Consider the following 17,476-nt stretch of genomic DNA (forward strand, 5'->3'; position numbering starts at 1 on the left):
TCAGCGCCCACTGGCCCCCCTTGGTCCTGTCAAGACCTTCCTTCAGGGCGTGGCTCACGCGGTTCCCCCGTACCGTCCTCCGGTACCGCCCTGGGACCTGAACCTGGTTCTCTCAGCGCTCCAGGCTTCCCCTTTCGAGCCTCTGCGGACGGTTTCCTTGCGACTTCTGTCCTGCAAGGTTATTTTCCTTGTAGCCGTCACCTCTCTTCGGAGGGTGTCCGAATTGGCTGCACTCTCCTGTCTGGAACCTTTCCTAGTGTTCCACCAGGACAAGGTGGTTCTTCGTCCGGTCCCTTCCTTCCTTCCTAAGGTGGTCTCCGCCTTTCATCTGAACGAGGACATCGTTCTCCCCTCTTTGTGTCCTTCCCCTTCCCACCCGCGGGAGAGGAAGCTTCATCGCCTGGACGTTGTCAGGGCGCTCAAGATTTACCTGGAAGTAACCAGCTCTTTCAGGCTTACTGACTCGCTCTTTGTGGTCCCGGAGGGGTCGCGCAGAGGGATGGCGGCATCCAAAATTGCTATCGCCCGTTTTGTCAAGATGGCTGTTACTGAGGCTTATCTCGCCAAGGGCAAGGTTCCGCCCCTTGGTGTTACCGCTCACTCCACTAGAGCGGTCGGGGCTTCCTGGGCTCAGAGGAATCGGGCTTCTACGGAGCAGATTTGCAAGGCGGCCACTTGGTCCTCCTTGCACACCTTCACCAAGTTCTACAGGGTGCATACTCATGCGTCGGCTGACGCTGCTTTAGGCCGTCTGGTGTTGCAGGCGGCAGTTGATTGATGCCTCTGGTGTTGGTTGAGTTTGTTCTGGTCCCTCCCTTCTGGGACTGCTCTGGAACGTCCCATGGTTTCCTGTGTCCCCCAAGGAATATGGGCGAGAAAAGGAGACTTTTGTATTACTTACCAGTAAAGTCTCTTTCTCGCTCTTCCTTGGGGGACACAGCACCCGCCCTTCATTTGGGTTACAGTTGTGGTTCCGGCTTGGTTGCCCCCGTTGGGGCTCGACAGTTCTTTTTCCGGTTGGTGGTTATCTTTCACTACTTGGACACGCAACTGGCAGTCTCTTCTCCAGGCTGAAGGGTATAGCTGATGGAGGAGGGGCTTACAGCTTTCACTTAGTGTCACGCCTCCTAGGGAGCAGAGCTATACCCATGGTTTCCTGTGTCCCCCAAGGAAGAGCGAGAAAGAGACTTTACTGGTAAGTAATACAAAAGTCTCCTTTTTTTTCAACCCTTTCAGGACTGGGCCATTTTCCATATTTGCATTTCCGTTTTTTACTCACAACCTTCATGGAGCCATAACTTCTTTATTTTTCCATTCAAATAGCCATGTGAGAGCTTGTTTTTACAGTGACAAGGTGTAGTTTCTAACTGGACCATTTGATATTGCACTCAATATAGCAGGAAGCTGGAGAAAAAATTTCAAATGGGGTAAAATTGGGGATAAACGCAATTCCGCCATAGTTTTATGGGTTTCATTTTTAAGGCTTTCACTTTGAGGTAAAACTGACCTGTTACCTTCAGGGTTAGTACGATTACAATGATACCACATTTGTACAGTTTTCTTGTGTTTTAATACTAAAAAAAAATAAACTTTGGAAAAAATATTACTTTTTTATATTTGTCTACAGAGCTAGTATTTTTTAATCTTTTTAATTTTTCACTTTTAACAAAAAATGCTGATTTAGAAAAAAAATTCAGTTACGGCATTCAATATATGGGATAAATATGTTCATATTTTATGGGTATTTTGGGAACTGGCAATGATCTTTATTTTTGATTGTTTGTTTTTATTTATATAATGGGGAAAGGGGGGGATTTAAATACATATATATATATATATCTATATATAGTATGAAAAATTCCACGGCACATCCAAAGCGTAAAATCAGGAAAAACTTTTATTCACCAGACAGCGATGTTTCGATCCTCCTCCTGGGATCTTTCTCAAGCACTGCTTGGAGGAGGATCGAAACGTCGCTGTCTGGTGAATAAAAGTTTTTCCTGATTTTACGCTTTGGATGTGCCGTGTAATTTTTCATACTAACCATTTGAAGGGGGATCGCCTTCACAGCCGCTGTCACTCCGCCGATACTGATATACTGCAGTGCCGCCCCAACCTTTTTCATTTTTGTCTATATCTATATATATATATATATATATACAGAAGATAAAAGGCAGCACTCCAGATTAGTGAAGAAAAGTGGATGGTTTATTCACCCATCTAGCAGCAACATTTCAGCTCTCTCATTGGAGCCTTTGTCTAGCTGGACAAAGGCTCCAATGAGAAAGCTGAAACGTTGCTGCTAGATGGGTGAATAAACCATCCAGTGACGTCACCACAGGTCCTTTTCCTCAAAGAAGAAGAAAGAAGAGAAGCCGGGCTGCGCGAACAAGTGGATGAGGTGAGTTAAATATTTTTTTTTTTTTTTTTAACCCCTCCATCCCTATTTTACTAAGCATCCTGTATTAAGAATGCTATTATTTTCCCTTATAACCATGTTATAAGGGAAAATAATGCAATCTACACAACACCTAACCTAACCCAAACCCGAACTTCTGTGAAAAGTTCGGGTTTGGGTGCCAAACATGCAGATTTTTCTCACGCGTGTGCAAAACGCATTAAAATGTTTTGCACTGGCACATTTTCCCGCGACGCACCCGCATCTTATCTGGCACAAATCCATGACGCCCGTGTGAAAGAGGCCATAGTGTTATCCTGCTGCTCGCTGTGCTCCCCAATACCCCCAAATACTATCCTGAAGAAAAATTTGTGCCCCCATAGTAATAGTGCTCCTCATAGTCCCACCAATAGTAATTCCCTTCTAGAATGCCCTCATTAGTAATACTGTCCCCTATAGTGCCCCCAACCATGATAACGCTCCCCATTAGTAGAAGAGTCATTCAGTATTAATAATACTCTCACAGAGCCCCCAGTAGAAATAAGCACCCCTATTGTTCCCCCAGTGGTAATAAAGATATCTACAGACCCCTCATTAGTAATAAAGCCCCCCATAGTGCTCTTAGTAGAAAAAAGGCAAATCTATAAGTCCCTCCTATAGAGCCCCCAGTAGTAATAAGAACACCTATAATGTCCCCTGGATTTGCAGTGCCCCCTGTAGTTATATTCCTCCCTCCACCATACAGTCCCATGTAAATAACATCACACCATCTCTCCTGCCCCCTCCAAAATACAGTCCTATGTAAGGCTACTTTTACACTAGCGTTCGGAGCGGATCCGTCTGATGTTTCATCAGACGGATCCGCTCCTATAATGCAAACGCTTGCATCCGTTCAGAACGGATCCGTTTGCATAACAGTTTATTTCAGATCTGATTTTTCACTTCGGAAAACTCAGATCCGACAGTATATTCTAAACACAGAAGCGTTCCCATGGTGATGGGGACGCTTCAAGTTAGAATATACTGAGAACTGTGTACATGACTGCCCCCTGCTGCCTGGCAGGTGCTGCCAGGCAGCAGGGGGCAGACCCCCCCCCTCCTGTATTTAACTTATTGGTTGCCAGTGCGGGCCCCCCCTCCCTCCCCAGTATTAATTGTAAGCAGTGCGGCCCCCCTCCCTCTATATTCATCGGTGGCCAGTGCGGATATTAAATATGAGCAGTGCGGCCTCCCCCTCCCTCTATTCATTGGTGGCCAGTGCGGATTCAAAGTATTGTGATCAGTGCGGCCTCTCCTCTCGACCCCCCCCCATCATTGGTGGCAGCGGAGAGTACCGATCGGAGTCCCAGTTTAAATCGCTGGGGCTCCGATCGGTTACCATGGCAGCCAAGACGCTATTGCAGTCTTGGCTGCCATGGTTACTTAGCAACAAATAGCAGCATTATACTTACCTGAAGAGCTGCGATCTATGTGACCGGCCGGGAGCTCCTCCTACTGGTAAAGTGACAGGTCTGTGCGGCGCATTGCCTATAGACCTGTCACTTACCAGTAGGAGGAGCTCCCGGCCGGTCACATAGATCGCAGCTCTTCAGGTAAGTATAATGCTGCTATTTGTTGCTAAGTAACCATGGCAGCCAAGACTGCAATAGCGTCTTGGCTGCCATGGTAACCGATCGGAGCCCCAGCGATTTAAACTGGGACTCCGATCGGTACTCTCCGCTGCCACCAATGATGGGGGGGGGGGGGTGTCGAGAGGAGAGGCCGCACTGATCACAATACTTTGAATCCGCACTGGCCACCAATGAATAGAGGGAGGGGGAGGCCGCACTGCTCATATTTAATACTGGGGAGGGAGGGAGGGGGAGACCGCACTGCTCATATTTAATACTGGGGAGGGAGGGAGGGGGAGACCGCACTGCTCATATTTAATATCCGCACTGGCCACCGATGAATTTAGAGGGAGGGGGGCCGCACTGCTTACAATTAATACTGGGGAGGGAGGGGGGCCCGCACTGGCCACCAATAAGTTAAATACAGGAGGGGGGGGGGGGTCTGCCCCCTGCTGCCTGGCAGCACCTGCCAGGCAGCAGGGGGCAGTCATGTACACAGTTCTCAGTATATTCTAACTTGAAGCGTCCCCATCACCATGGGAACGCCTCTGTGTTAGAATATACTGTCGGATTTGAGTTTCACGATGTAACTCAAATCCGATGGTATATTCTAACATAGAGGCGTTCCCATGGTGATGGGGACGCTTCAAGTTAAAATATACCATCGGATTGGAGAAAACTCCGATCTGATGGTATAATCCTGACTTTACATTGAAAGTCAATGGGGGACGGATCCGTTTGAAATTGCACCATATTGTGTCAATGTCAAACGGATCCGTCCCCATTGACTTGCATTGTAAGTCTGGACGGATCCGTTTGGCTCCGCACGGCCAGGCGGACACGAAAACGCTGCAAGCTGCGTTCGGGTGTCCGCCTGCTGAGCGGAGCGGAGGCCAAACGGTGCCAAACTGATGCATTCTGAGCGGATCCGCATCCACTCAGAATGCATTGGGGCAGTACGGATCCGTTCGGGGCCGCTTGTGACAGCCTTCAAACGGAACTCACAAGCGGAGCCCCGAACGCTAGTGTGAAAGTAGCCTAAATAACATCACTCCCCTCCCTTCAGCCCCTCCAACATGCAGTCCTATGTAAATAACACTATTTTCCTCCCTCCGCCATAGAGTCCCATGTAAATAACATCACACCATCTCTCCAGCCCCCTCCAATATACAGTCCCATGTAAATAACATCACTCCCTCCCCCAGCCCCCTCCAACATACAGTCCTATGTAAATAACATCCCTCCATTTAGCCCTAGCATACAGTCCCAGTTAAATAACCTCAACTCCCAGCATTGCTCTGCCTCTCCCTTCACTTTCCTCTCCTCATGTAGCAGACATCACCACAGCTTCTTCCCCCAGGACTTCTCCTCTTCACTGCTGTCCTCTCCTGTACTGGTCACATGATGGTGACAATCATCGCAGGTCCTTCTCAACCACTGCCTGTTTTACTGGTCACATGACCTGTGATCTCACCACAGGTCCTTCAGCAGTTTCAGTGCATTAGATTCAATTGTATTGCCGTCCTGAGGACAGCAATACAGTTGTATGTAGCTGGAAGGCAGGACATTCAGGGCCAGGGACAAAACATCAGGGGCCCAGGCCCCGAATGTTTTAACCTAGCAACGCCCCTGATAAGCTTCTTCCTCTTCTTCCTCCCAAAAAGCTTTCTCTCTGTGGTGGCCATCGATTGCAGCCATTTTTGGTCCTCCTTCTCCAGTTTTCTCTGATTAAGATATGGAGCAGGGGACTCCAGAGGGGAGATACGGACCACAGGAGGGGATTCAGGAGGGCATGTGTGGTTGCTGGCCGGGTACATCTGATACTCACAGCCTTAATTACCAATGAGAGCATCAGATCATTATGTAACCGGCCAACGGCATAGAAGAGGTCTTGGGCGGCCCCATCGGCCCACCAGGTAGTTTCCCTGTAGGGCCTATGGCCAGTCTGCCCCTGTCCTCCAGCGGGGTATAATACCAGTATTACCATCTGTAAGATTGCTGTGCTAGGCTGTTTCCATAGCTCCTATTCATTGCTATGGGCGTTGCACAGCCTGCTCCATAACCCGGCCACCTCATACACCGCTTCATACGATGGGTATTTCAATCCCAGCCATGAATGGCTGAGAAGGGATCACCTCATATTTGCCTGTATACCCAGTCATATTAGGATCAGGGGATGCATCATTGCATAATCTTCTAGACCATTGGGTGACCATATTGATTGCACCAAGTTGATCCAGAAAATTTAGCTATGAAAATGACCAAAATGATCACCTTTTCAGAAAGGAATACAACTAAGGCCAAGTTCACACTTCAGTTATTTCCACCAGTTACTGTGAGCCAAAACTAGACGTGAAGCCTACACAGAGATCAGGTATAATGGAAAGATCTGCACCTGTTCTGAGTTCCTGTTCCACTCCTGTTTTTTTGCTTCCAAAAACTGATCCGAACAACTGAAGTGTGAACTTGGCCTAATACACATTTTCATAACATATAAGCATTCTGGCAGAAGAAGGAGGCCCAAGATTTTTTAAATAGCTTTCTTCCATACATCATTTAAAGTGACCCTCTGGTTAAGAAAAACAAAAATATTGCATTAACTGGGGAAGGAACAGGACACTTAGGCTACTTTCACACTAGCGTTTTTACTGGATCCGGCAGGGTTCAGCAAAAACGCTTACGTTACTATAATACAACCATCTGCATCCGTTATGAACGGATCCGGTTGTATTATCTTTAACATTGCCAAGACGGATCCGTCAGGAACTCCATTGAAAGTCAATGGGGGACGGATCAGTTTTCTATTGTGGCAGAGAAAACGGATCCATTCCCATTGACTTGCATTGGGGGTCATGCTGGATTCGTCTTGCTCCGCATCCCAGCACGGAAAGCAAACTACAACATGTTGCGGTTTGCTCTCCGGTATGGGAACGCAACTAAACGGAATGGAATGTATTTTGGTGCATTCCGTTCTGTTCAGTTTTGTCCCCATTGACAATGAATGGGGACAAAACTGAAGCGTTTTTTTTTTTTGGTATTGAGCCCCTATGACGGATCTCAATACCGGAAAACTAAAACGCTAGTGTGAAAGTAGCTTTACCTGGTGCCTTTTCATCTGTAGATCCGTCTATTCCCGGTCTCTTCTTCTATCATCCAAGATGGCCACACCGCTTCTCAGACTATCTGATGCACACTGTGCATTTGGTAGCCCTAAACACTTCCTGCCAACCTTGGATTGGCCATCAGTGCTCAGATGAACAGTGCTGACCAATTCAAGATCAGGGATGAACAAGTTGGAAGCGTTTTGAGCTACTGATGCACAATGTGCTATCAGACAGTCAGATAAGTAGTGCACCCATTTTCAATAGCAGAAGAGAAGCCCAATAATTAGTAGTTCTGCAACTTTAAAGAGGTGACCAGTTAATATGATTTTTTTTTTGTTTTGAACTAGTGGGTGGCTTGGTTTTTATTTCAGCAGATGTATGCTTTAATTATGCATGTATATTACATTAACTTAGTCTTCTTTTTCCAGGTGGGTTCTGACTTTGGAGTGTGAAGGCAGCAGAAATACTCTCGGTGCAATTAAAGAAGCAATAGAGTGCAACTTCGTTGATCAGGAAAACCAAGAATCTCAGGGAATGTATTTATTTACTAGTGGCATTCCAGATCAGGAAGTGGTGAGTGAGAATCCTCATGGCTACTTGTTGGGTTGTTATTTTTTTGTTCTTTATATGTTTCTCACTAATCAAATGTAACAGCTTTACCATGCACTTACTGCATCTGTAGTTGGTCCTTTCTCAGATCTCACTGAGGGTCACATGACCGGTGATGTCAGCTTCTCTTCCTGCTCTGATAATGATTGGTGCACAAGCCTGAGAGAGCAGATCTGTGTCTGTACACCAGACATCACTGTGCTGGCCACGCCCCCCTGCACTGCCTGCTGTTGCTTATTGCTCTCTCCCTGGATTCTCAACCCCTTCAGCAGCATAGACTCAGGGCTGAAGGCTTTACTGAGTAGCTGCAAGCAGTGAGGAGACAAATGCTGGGCAAAGGAGCTGACAGAGGAGTTCTGCAGAGCATTGCACAACAGGTAGGGGGAGGATCCTGTGTGTATCAGCAGTGTCATTGTACAGCTGGGACCTGTAGTCCTACACATACAACATACTGCTAAGTCAACCAGCAGGCAGACATGTCACTCAAGGCAGACTTATTCACTCCCTTTGCAGAGAAGGGGGAGGGGTAGAGATTGTTGTTATTGCAGGTAAACAAAGGGCCCTAAGAGAACCAGGGAAATGAGAAAAATATTTTTTTTTTACCTAAAACTTGCTTAGCTCAGTTATATATTGATGCCCAGCAGATTTACAGTGCTATATATATATTTTTTAATAACTCGGACAACCCCTTTAATAATTTATACTACAAAAAATGATTAAATAAAATCAGTACCAAAGAGACCCCCACTCCATATAGCAGACACAGGGGCTATTATATATTTAATTACTAAGAAAGCTTCCTTCTACAGAATGCAGTTCATGCCTACCTGTCAGAGGCTGTCAGCGGATGTGATCTGCAGCTCCACGTCTGTCTATTTGCAACCAGTGAAGACAGTGACAATGACAGAAGTGACACAGCTTGTGTCCTTCAGGACTTAGCTCATGCCACTAATGGAAGGTTTCATTGGTTTGATGACAAAGGTAAGAACACAATGCTTACTTATGACCTCTCAAACTTAAAGTCTATGGACACCTTTGGGGGCATTTTTTGTATTATTGCATCATACTTATTTTGAGCTAAAAATCTTTTTTTCAATTGGTCTTTATTAAAAATATGGCATCCTTGAGATGCTTTAGTAGCTGCCTGTGGATTTTCTGTCTTTTCCTTCATCTGGGGAGCTGACAGGCTCCTTATCTCTGATCTCTGACATTATATACACTCATTATAGCTCCGTTTTTATCTTGGGCTACTTTCACACTCACGTTTTGGCTTTCCATTTGTGAGATCCGTTCAGGGCTCTCATGAGCGGTCCAAAACGGATCAGTTTTGCCCTAATGCATTCTGAATGGAAAAGGATCCGCTCAGAAGGCATCAGTTTGCCTCCGTTCAGTCACCATTCTGCTCTGGAGGCGGACACCAAAACACTGCCTGCAGCGTTTTGCTGTCTGCCTGACAAAGCGGAGCCAAACGGATCCGTCCTGGCACAAATGTAAGTCAATAGGGACGGATCCGTTTTCTCTGACACAATCTGGCACAATAGAAAACGGATACGTCTCCCATTGACTGTCAATGGAGTTCATGACGGATCCGTCGTGGCTATGTTACAGATAATATAAACGGATCCATTCATGACAGATGCATGCGGTTGTATTATTGTAACGGATCAGTTTTTGCAGATCCATGACGGATCCGTCCAAAACACGAGTGTGAAAGTAGCCTTACTGATAAGAATGTGGCTTAAATAAGTGTTTATGACCTCTTAGTAGTTTAGAGGTTTATTAGATGATCGGCACAAAGTGAAAGTGAAAGTACCAGTCACACAGTTAGAAATACAGTTAACCCTTTGTGACCCATGGCTCAATATTTTTAATAAAGGCCAATTGAAAATAAGATTTTTGGCCACAAATCGGTAAAATGCAATCATAATCAAAAATTTCCTCCAAAGGTGAACATAGCCTTTGAAAGACATCTGTCAGACGATTTGTAGCTATGAAACTGGCTGAACTGTTACATGTGCACTTGGCAGCTGAAGGCATCTGTGTTGGTCCCATGTTCATATGTGTCCGAATTGCTGAGAAACATAATGTTTTATTATATGCAAATGAACCTCTTGGAGCAATGGGGCCTTACCATAAGGGTCCATTTACACGTCCGTAGAATGGGTCCACATCCGTTCCGCAATTCTGCAGAACGTGTGCGGACCCATTTATTCTCAATGGGGACGGAAAGGATGCGGACAGCACACATTGTGCTGTCCGCATTTCTGATCCACGGCTCCCGAAAAAAATAGAACATGTCCTAGAATAGGCATTTCTATAGGGGTGCCGGCCCGGTGTATTGCGGATCCGCAATACACTACGGAGGTGTGAATGGACCCTTACACGTAGAGACCCTGCTCTCTCTGCAGTGGCCCCACCCTCTGCATTCTGATTGGCAGGGCCAGGCGTAATGACGTTTTAACTGCATTTATGTACTTTTTTTATAGGTGTGATTGAAAGTGATGACATAAGTTCACTTGTTTCTGAGATGGAGAAAGCAGTTAACTTCTCTAAAAAGGTATTTACAGTCCTATATCCGCTTATAATTAACAGCCGGGCCAGAGGATGACTTCTTATAGACGATGCCAACAAAATTTGATGAATCAACTTTCTTTTGCATGAATTTTTAGAAAATTTACTGGAAAATCCTGTCACAAAGAAATAATCTGTTAAACCAGGCACATCGCCTTGTAGGGCTAGCTCAGCTGAATGTAATGATACCTTTCACTTAGTGATCCGTTGCGTCACTCTGGAGAAAAGTACCGTATTTTTTGCCCCATAAGACGCACTCTCCCCCCCCTTCCCCGTCTTATCGGGTGAATACTAATGAGCACTTTCATTATAGAAGCGCTCATTAGTACCAGAGGACCAGGAACCGGTGAAGGTTCTGTACTCACCGCTTCCTGGTCCTCGGCTGTGAAGGCTGCGCACAGCGTGAGGGCGCTCTGTGACCTCACGCTGTGCGTGCCGGTTCACAGCACAGCCAACAGCAGGAGGAAGAAGATCATGGGCGGTGAGGAGCGGTGGCATCCAGGAGCAGGAGAGGTAAGTGGATTTTTTATTTTGTGATCTGAGGCTGAATTATGGCTGGGGGCTGCTCACATATGGCTGGGGGCTGAGTACATATGGCTGGGGCTGAGTACATATGGCTGGGGCTGAGTACATATGGCTGGGGGCTGAGTACATATGGCTGGGGGCTGAGTACATATGGCTGGGGGCTGAGTACATATGGCTTGAGGCTGATTAATACTGGGGGCTGATCACATATGGCTGGGGGCTGATACGAGGCATGGGGGGTCTCATCTGAGGTCTGATTGGGGGTCTTCTTTATATTGGGCTCTGATCTGAGGTCTGATTGGGGGTCAATCACATTTGGGTCTGATCTGAGATCTTATTAACATTGGGGATCTGATTGGGGCTGTGAGCTGAGGTCTGATTAACATTGGGGATCTAATTGCTGATCTGAGGTCTAATGAATTTTTTTTTTCTTATTGTCCTCCTCTAAAACCTAGGTGCGTCTTATGGGCCAGTGTGTCTAATAGGGTGAAAAGTACAGTACTTTTCATCCATATGCGTATTTAACTGCTCATTTACATATGGATTAGGGGCCTTTTTCTCTAGAATGAAGCCATTGATCACTAAGTGAAATATATCATTACATTCAGCTGAGATATTCGTACAAGGCTTTGTGTCTGATTTAACATTGAATTTCCTTGTGACAGATTCCCTTTAATGCAGCACCAGTTAGTTGTGTTGGGTGTCAGAGTATCAGATATTTTGGATTAGCAGAAATGTATATGAAGTTTGAATCCTAAGCACTTACAAGAGGGGATCCTGGAAGAATAAAAGGTCGCACTACTCCTGATGAGAAATGCTCCACAAAATGTACAGTTCGTCCCGCTAACCTAGTGCTGTCAGCAGATAACAGTGGCCAAAACAAACTCCCTTTAACTATGTTATCTGAGAGTTGGGAAAATGTTCAAAAGCTGAAGGAAATGCTTTAATGCAAAAAAAAAAACAAATATTACTCATCTATTAAATACCCCAACTATTGCAAATTGCGGATCTGCAAAACACGAATACCGGCCGTGTGAATGCAGCCGGCCCTATGATAGAAATGACTATTCTTGTCCGCGATTGCGGACAAGGATAGGACATGCTCTATTTTTTTTGCGGGGCCGCGGAACGGATCTACGGATGCGTACAGCACATTGTGTCCTGTGCGCATCTTTTGAGGCCCCATTGAAATAAATGGGTCCGCACCCGTTCGTCAAAATTGCGGAACGGATGCGGAGCCAAAAATACGGTCGTGTGAATGTAGCCTAATATTGAAGCACAATGCTATGGGGTTACACATTCATCTGTAACCGCGGGCTGTTGGTGCATCCTTACTTTTATGTGATCTAAGGCCTCTTTCACACGAGAGAGTTTTCAAATTGCAAACGCATAGCATCTGGACTGAATCCTGACCCATTCATTTCAATGTGTCTGTGTACATGAGTCTGTGTATGTTTTTCACGAACCATCTCTTCGTTCAGGATAAATCACAGCCTGTTCTATATTATGTGTTTTTCACGCAGCCCTGGCTCCATAGAAGTGAATGGGGCTGGCGTGAAAAATGGAAGGTATCTGGATGCAAGGTGTTTTTTACTGATGGTTGCGGAGATGTAGATTGTTATTCTTCCGTTTTTCTTCATACTTGTGAAAAACGCATGCAATCCGGATGGGAAAAAATGCACACACTGAATGCAATCACAGAAAAAACTGATTGACCTTGCCTGCAAAACCATTAGTTTTTTTTCTGTACGGATCCTGATGCAATCTGTATCGCCTAAGGCCTCTTGCACACAAATGTTTTTTTTTCCCCGTTTACATTCCGTTTTTTGCGTTCCGTATACGAACTGTACACGGAACCATTGATTTCAATGGATCCGCAAAAAAAAAAGAAAGGTACTCCATATGCCTTCTGTTCAAAGATAGAACATGTCCTATTATTGTCCGCATTACGGAGAAGGATAGGACCGTTCTATTAGGGGCCAGCTGAAAAAGCCGTACGGTCGTGTTCAAGAGGCCTAAGGCTCGTTCACACGAGCGCGTGATGCCCGTTGCCATATTGCGGACTTCATTTGCGGATCCGCAATACACGTGCACCGTTCCATGGCCATTCCGCATCACGGATGCGGACCCATTCATTTCAATGGGTCCACAAATCTGGAGATGCGGAACAGAACACTACGGAAGCACTATCTTTTTGCGGAACGGAAGGATCGCGAACCCATTCAAGTGAATAGGTCTGCGATCCCCATGCGCCTGCCCCATGGACGGTGCCCGTGCTTCGCGGACGGCAATTTGCGGTCCACAGCACGGGCACGGGCTTCACACGTTCGTGTGAACGAGCCCTAAGTTGTAGGTTTTGATGGTTAAAGAAATAAAATGATCAGCTGGTATGAACAATGCTGGTTCAGGGCCACTGTGAGACTGCACAATTTAGAAACACTCATGGTCACGTTGCCTAGGCAGTAAGAATGCTGCTTGTATGTTCATCACATATTGGTAAAGTCCATGTTTTAAAGCTCTGTTCCCACTCATGTCAAAAGCTCTGTCCAGTGTCTTCATAGTTTTTGATAGGAAGAAGCTCCAATGTCTGTCATGTGATGGATCTTGCACTGCAGTAGTTTCCCTTTATAATGGAAACCACGACACAGATGTGACTGGAGCCTCATTGATGCACTACTTCCATAAAAGTTCAAACCTGTTTCAGCAAAAATTTTATTTTTATTTTTGCAGTGTGCCTACTTGGTGGAATCATTAAAATACCGCACAAGGACTAAAGATGAAAGCCTAACTCCTGCAGACGCTTCTGCAGTTTTGTGTGAAAAAGAGAAGCAGAAACCGAAAAAACTCCCTCTACCGAAACCAACAGCTCTGACGCTTGCTAGAATGGTTAGTAGCTCTTTGTCATATAGGTACCATCTGTATATTATAGGGAGTTTGTTTTTGGACAGTACTTTTATTAAAGTACATCTTATGGTCCATTCACACGTCCGTAGTGTATTGCTGTTCCGCAAATTGCGGATCCACAATACACCCGGCTGGCACCCCCATAGAACTGCAATTGCGGACAAGAATAGAACATGTTCTATTTTTTTCTGGAGCCGCGGACCCGAAGATCTGGGGCGCGCTCCGGAAATGCGGATGCAGACAGCACACTGTGTGCTGTAAGTATGCATTCCTGCCCCATAGAGAATGAATGTGTCCGCAACCGTTCTGCATTTTGCGGAACGGATGCGGACCCATTCTGCGGACGTGTGAATGGACCCTAAAGGACATTGGGATTTTAAACTTGTACTTTTCAAAGAGGTGCCCAAATGGTTAAGGCCTCATGCACACGAACGTATTATCTTTCCGTGTCCGTTCGTTTTTTGCGTATATGGAACCTTTCATTTCAATGGGTCCGCAAAATAAAAAATGGAAGTTACTCCGTGTGCATTCTGTTTCCGTATGTCCATATTTCCGTTCCGCAAAAAAAAATAGAACATGTCCTATTATTGTCCGCATTACAGACAAGAATAGGACTGTTCTATTAGGGGCCAGCTGTTCCGTTCCACAAAATACGGAATGCACACTGATGTCATCCGTATTTTTTGCGGATCCGTTTTTTGCGGACCGCAAAATACATACGGTCGTGTGCATGAAGCCTAAATCTGCAGGTGCTATATATTTCCTAGATGCAGAGTTTGCAGGAAATCCCTGATCCTGGCCAGTCTATGTAGTAAAGAGGCGATGTTACTCAAAGCCTGGAAACAGGCAGAAATTCGCTCACATTGCACCACCTACCTATAAGGGTATATTCACACAGTTAAAAAAATCGAACTTGTATTTCTTTACCGTTGGAATCCATGGCAAAATTCTGAGGATGACCAAAGGATTTCTGCCCTGGATTTGTAGTTTGTCATTCCACGGTTCCGACCATGGGTTAGCCCCATTCAGTGGGGCTATTCTATGTGCAGACACTCTCCAGATGAACGCTAACACGACACGGATTCCCATTGGAAGCAGTGGGATGCAGATTTTCCGCTGTTTCTTATATGGATTTTGGCAGGGAATACTTGCTTAAACCTATACGAAACTAAAGCCATGTGACTAAGGGTAAATTCTTATGTGGTGGATTTTCAGCGGATTTACGCAGGTAAAATCTACAGCGGACTACAGTACAAGGCAGGTGGATGAGATTTTACAATTTTCATCCACAGGCTGCATATATTTTTCATGCCGTTTCAAATCTACATCATGCCCATCATATAATAGATTTCCCTGCAGATATGGATGGATCTATAGTATAAAGCATTCCCTAATGTAAACCTTTAGAAACATCCACATTTTACTTCTGCCTCATAAATTCAGCTCAACCTAACGGGTTAAAGGGAATCTGTCACCATAATAATTTACTGTTAAACCAGGTACAATGCCTTGTAGATTAGCTGAATAAAGAATGTATTATAATTTTCACCTAGCGATCCGTTGCATCATTCTGCAGAAAAAGTACTATTTATCCATATTCAAATGAGCTGATGAGTGCACTGAGGGCGGACCTAAGCCACTCTGAGCAACCTTGCTCCTCCTACTGCCTCTGCTAGCCCCTCCCTCTCCTATATAGGATTAGTGGATCTGTCAATCAAGATGGAGAGGGAGGAACTGGCAGACGTAGCAAGAGGAGGAAGGGTGCACAGCGTGGCTTGGGCCCACCCTTGAACCTATCTGGCCATTTGCATAGGGATTAAAAGTACTTTTTCTCCAGAAAACACAATAGATCACTATGTGAAAGGTATCATTACATTAAGCTGAGGTAGCCCTCCAAGACATAGTGCCCGGTGTAACGGTGAATGTCCTGGTAACAGACTTTGTTTAAAGCCTATGCTAATGTCAGTGGTTAATAGTACATATATTCATTATGCTCTAGAAGCCAGCATATTAACTCTGATTTCCAGGGTATTAGAGATGAGGACGAAGGAAAGAAGGATGCCAACATGAAAGCATTGATGTGGCGACCAAATAGTGCCAAGGCTGATATTCCTCCAGGTATTTATTTCCCCGGGTACTGGTATCACAGAATATTAAAGGGGTTATCCATTCCCTATAATGACCCCCATAAGCATACTCACCTGCTCCCAGCATCACTCCGCATCCCTGCACGGCCGCCGCTGCATCTCCCTAGCTGCTAGGGAGGCTGGTTATTGTCACGGCCTGCTATTGAGTGCTCCCCCTGTCGTCAGATGTTTTGATCCGCCTCGATGGGGAGATGCAGCGGTGGCCGTGCAGGGATGCGGAGTGACGCGGGTGCCGGGGAGCTGATAAGTATGCTCTAGAGGAGGGGCCCGAGCATTGTGGAGGTCATTATAGGGATTGGATAACCCCTTTAAGTATTATTACTGTGGCAAATATTTAGATGTCTAGTTTATTTTCTAGAAGAGTGACTTACATAAATGTTTTCTAACAAACATAACGTAAAGGGCATTAGGCTACATTTGAAATATTAGGAGTTAATAATGGACACCAAATATGGACAATTCTGTCTTTGTATTTTATTCTGTATATATGTCATATTTTCTTGCATGTTGCAGATACTAATAAAGACGTAACTGTATAACTAGAAGAATACAGATTTTGTACATAGCAATGACCCTAGTGACTAGCATTACTTTTATATTGAGGATCACTTCATTACAGAACTAATATGAATCCTGAGTCTACCACAGTCTTCAAAATGAAAGGGGTTGTCCCATGTCACCATATCTACCGCAAGATGGGACTAAGCGCCGGCCCCAGGTCGCCAGATTTGCAGAAACAGCCAAGTGGGCTGTTTTCACAACTCCCATTATAAACAGCAAAGCAGAACAATCTACGCTGCTTCTGTAACTCTGACATAAAAGCAGATGTACACCAGCTATGTGTTGAGTGCCACAAAACTGGTTTAAACATGAGTAGAGGACACCAATCTGTAGCTAGCACCCAGCTAACCAGTAACCTATTCTGTACTGATGCAGGGCAAGAAGGGAGGCACAGCCGGCAGATCAAATACTATGGGTGCCCATACAGATTAGATGACATATTCCCAAACTGTGGTGGGATCGACCATCGATCTAATGTGTATAGGAGTGTCCTAACTCTCCTCTGACAACATGTTGGATTGGGCATGTTAAATTTCAGCATGCCTGATTCTTTGCTTCCATGGTGGGGTCGGCCATCGATCTAACGTGTATAGGAGTGTCCCGACTTTCCCATGACAGCATATGTTGGATTGGGCATGTTAGATTTCAGCGTGCCTAATCCTTTGTGTCCAAAGCAAATAAGCCATAGCCAGGCACTTCTCGTGTGTCGAGCCTACAGTTATTTAGGGTAAATCAGGATTTATTGGTACGCAACAATATAGAAATATAGCAAGTTACAGTGAATGGTTCATGAATAATAGCTTAGGTCATAGCAAAAAACAATCAAAAAAAAAAATCAGGCACTCTCATCATATAAATACAGCATTCAGAAAAACCAGATTATCGAAATAAAAACAAACCTGAAAAAAATATGTAGATAATCACAGAATAAAAAATTAATTTAATATAAGCCCTACTAAAAAAAATTGGATTTTTTGTGGTTACCTGTAAAATCCTTTTTTCGCTGAGTTCATTGGAGGACACAGAAGACCATGGGTATACCGGCTG

General features: G+C 45.2%; 1 protein-coding gene across 1 annotated transcript in view; it reads left to right on the top strand.

Moving 5' to 3' along the window:
* VWA3A (von Willebrand factor A domain containing 3A) overlaps positions 1–17,476 on the top strand; it is a 166,323-nt gene that overhangs the window by 66,716 nt on the left and 82,131 nt on the right. Inside the window, exons 19-23 of the mRNA XM_040441103.1 lie at positions 7,541–7,685; positions 8,531–8,702; positions 10,208–10,278; positions 13,548–13,703; positions 15,749–15,839. Of these exons, the coding sequence (XP_040297037.1) occupies positions 7,541–7,685; positions 8,531–8,702; positions 10,208–10,278; positions 13,548–13,703; positions 15,749–15,839 (635 nt within the window). The remainder of the gene's footprint in view (positions 1–7,540; positions 7,686–8,530; positions 8,703–10,207; positions 10,279–13,547; positions 13,704–15,748; positions 15,840–17,476) is intronic.

Source organism: Bufo bufo, chromosome 7 (genome assembly GCF_905171765.1).
Source record: "Bufo bufo chromosome 7, aBufBuf1.1, whole genome shotgun sequence".
NCBI lineage: Eukaryota > Metazoa > Chordata > Amphibia > Anura > Bufonidae > Bufo > Bufo bufo.